Here is a 3,387-nt window from a genome sequence, read left to right as displayed (position 1 = left end):
GGCCACTTCATCTGCAAAGTATCTTACTTTTGACTCATGTTCCACTGAATTAAATCTAATTTTCTTGTGAAAACCCAATGTACTCAAAAGTATGCTGAATGAGGATTTATTTGAATATCAAAAAACTGTAACATACACATTATTACCTGCTATCTCACACATGTTATACAAGGTCAAAAGCTTGTTTCGATCATAACTTGTTTGCAGACTCATCTACATAGTGGCACCACACTTTGAGCGATTACTGCCTTAGGCACTATTAACTGTCGCAAATAACAAAATGTATGTTCCTGCATTCCAGCACTTAAGAGCAGAATAGTAGCAAGTACAGTATATATAACTGTACCTACTATATATATACACTCTTCAAAATACTGTACATAAGCCAACCTTGAATAGTGTAAGAAAATATATAGGATGTGATTACAACATAAACAATTTACCAAATACCAATATGTGCCTAAGTGGCTCTTAGAATATTTAAGGTTGATACATTTGGAAACTATTGTAGTAGGAGCCATTAAATAAACTGGCCCTATAAACGGCAAATGGATTCATATACTGTATATAGCACTTTTATCCAAAGCACTTTACAACTTTCCTCTAATTCACACAAACATTCACACACCTTGATGGCATCGGGCTACCATGCAAGGTGCTGGCCTACCCATCAGGGGCAATGTGGGGTTTAGTGTCTTGTCCAAGGTGACTTTGAAATGTGGACAGGAGGATCTAGGATTGAACCACCAATCCTGTGATTAGTGGACAACTTGCTCAACCCTCTGAACCTACAAGCCTATCATCAGTGGCAAGATTCTGATGTTTTTGGTCCTTGTCCAGGCAGTGGCTGTTAATTGTCCCAATAAGTGGGACATTCAGAGAAGCTTTTCACGGGACTCTGAGGTCTTACGTGTCATTAATGGAGTTATTATCATAACAAAAGTTCAGGAACAAGACCACGCCCCTCTCTCTCACTAAATTCAATCTCCTGCACCTCACTAATTCAATCATCTGTGCATACCTATATAGGCATGTCTAACCCCTTTCTCTCCCGTTCGTCTCAGTTCTCACGTGACCTACGACACGCTTGCATCGCAAATGCTTACCTCCCGCCTGTGCTCCGTGATCCATGTTCCTCAGCAACATACCGCCCACGACGATCCAGCAGTACCAACGAGATACCTCCTTCACCACCACATCCACATGGAACCCTTCTCTTCCAGACGCCGCGCTTCTGATCAGCTGGGACACTCCACAGGTATCTACGCAATGGCCCACTCGGAAGTGGCTCTTTTCCAAGTGATTAACATCTTCAACCGGATGTTTGCTCACCTCCAGCGAGCTCTCAAGGAGACAGTCGTCCCACTCCTACGAAACAATGATAAAGACAAACTTTCCAACTCTATGCTGACTCTACTTGCATCAATCCTCTCACCGGCAGCTCAAATCTTCCCGCTCTTCCTGGTTCATTGTCCACCGGGCTGACGCATGCCGCACACTGATGATGTCACAACACTGCCTAATACAACAGAACCCTGACTTCTTCAGCCCCAGCTGAAGGCCAGGCTGAACTCTAGATACAAATCCTGTTTCGCCAAACTGACAACAAAGCCAGGCTCTTTCAGCTCCTCTCTGCCTCCGCCTCCACCACCGCTCTGGACAGCCGCTCACTTCCGGGTTCCCCACCCAGCGCCACCTGTACACTGCACGTTGATGACGTCACAACGCAGCCAACTGCTTCAGCCCTCTCGCAGGGCCAGGTTGTATCTCCCTCTGTGCCTGCTCCCTCCCTGTCTGATCTGTCTCGTGTTTTTTTCCTCTTTTCTCTCATCCCTGTGTCCATAGGCTGCACAATCGACCCCCACACATAAATCCCCTCATCCCGAAATCCTTCCTCTTCCCCTCCTTCAGCAGCAGCTACCTCTATGCTTTCGGCTCCACCCACTCCAGCAGCTCCTTCTTTTATGTTTCTTCCCTCAGTCACCTCCAGTCCTGCTGTTACCACAGCAACAGTTGCACTTAGCCACGGTGCTCCCTCTGATGGACCCACTCAATTTCCTACTGTTCTATCCCTGTTCCCCTCCCTTCCCCCTTCCTCCCCCTCCCTTCCCCAACACCCAAATGTTTTTTCTGTGTCTTCAGCACTCCCCGTTGCCGGTCCTCTGGCTCCAGCCGTTGTTAACACTGTGCCCTCAAGCACTTTCACTCTGGCCTCTGCCACTCTGCCCCTCTACGGCCTACAAAGCAAGGCTTTCCAGTTCTGCACAGCCTCCAGTTCCGCCACCGCACCAGCCGACCACCCGCTTGCAGGTTCTCTACCCAGTGCCACCCGCACCAGCACACCAATGATTCCATCCTGCCGCCACTACAGTGCAGCAACAGACTGCTTCAGCCTAGCTAGGGCCAGGTCATATTTCCCCATGTGCCTGTTCCCTATGTCTTAATTGCCTTGTGTTTTTGTTTCATCCCTGCGTCTATGAGCTGCACATCTTACCACTTCACACGCATCCCTTCATCCCTCACCCTTCATCCCTCACCCCTTGACCCTCATCCCTTCATCCCTCACTCCTCATCCCTCACCCCTCGACCCTTCATCCGTCACCCCTCGACCCTCATCCTTTCATCCCTCACTCCTCGACCTTCATCCCTTCATCCCTCACCCCCCGACCCAATTTTCAATGCAATCGCTTCATATCAATTCATTGCTTCAGATTTCCAGTTTTCCTCATCATTAGTTGATACGTAAGGAAGCCACAGAGCTCCCTCCTTTCTAACCCCCTCTGTTTCGTTTTTGTATTTGTCTCATATCTGTGTCCGCAGGCTGCACATTTGACCCCTGCACCTGCATCCCTCCATCCCGCCTCCTTTCTTCTTCCCTTCCTTCAGCTGAAGCTACCTCAACGCTTTCGGCTCCACCTGCCCCCGCAGCTCTTTTCTTTTCTCTTTCTTCCCGCAGCCACCACCGGTTCTGCTGTTACCTCAGCCACAGTCGCACCGAGCTACAGTGCTCCCTCTACTGGACCCACTCCATTTCCTCCTGTTCTATCCCTGTTCCCCTCCCCTCCCTCATTCATCCCTCTGTATCCGACCTTCATCCAGCCCTTTATGTACCTCCCAGCTCTCATCCTACCCCCTCGTCTTCCAACGCTCCCAAGTGCATCCAAGACAACCTGATCTACCCGATCCCGCGACATCCTGCTGTGCTCAGACGCATCGGCAGGTGGTTCGCCTCCGATCAGCCACCTGAACGGTCCCCCCCCCCCCCTTCCCCATCTGCTCCTGCAGCCCTTTTTCGGGGGCATGAGCGGTCTTCCAGTCATCCTCGTTCATACAGCCTACTACATTGTCGTCGATCAGAACTAGAAATTTAAATCCTTGGCACCAGAC

At 49.6% G+C, this 3,387-nt stretch overlaps 1 protein-coding gene across 1 annotated transcript; it reads left to right on the top strand.

The window, feature by feature from the left end:
* Positions 1-1,925: 1,925 nt before the first annotated feature.
* LOC121898937 (nuclear pore complex protein NUP62-like) lies at positions 1,926-3,176 on the top strand. Its single transcript, XM_042414471.1, has 2 exons — positions 1,926-2,407; positions 2,821-3,176. Exons 1-2 carry the CDS (start codon positions 1,926-1,928, stop codon positions 2,831-2,833), a joined length of 495 nt encoding a protein of 164 aa, XP_042270405.1. The 3' UTR covers positions 2,834-3,176.
* The last annotated feature ends 211 nt before the right edge of the window (positions 3,177-3,387 follow it).

Source organism: Thunnus maccoyii, chromosome 6 (genome assembly GCF_910596095.1).
Source record: "Thunnus maccoyii chromosome 6, fThuMac1.1, whole genome shotgun sequence".
NCBI lineage: Eukaryota > Metazoa > Chordata > Actinopteri > Scombriformes > Scombridae > Thunnus > Thunnus maccoyii.
Note: the sequence above shows the minus strand (reverse complement) of the source record. Positions and strands in the feature narration are given on the sequence as shown.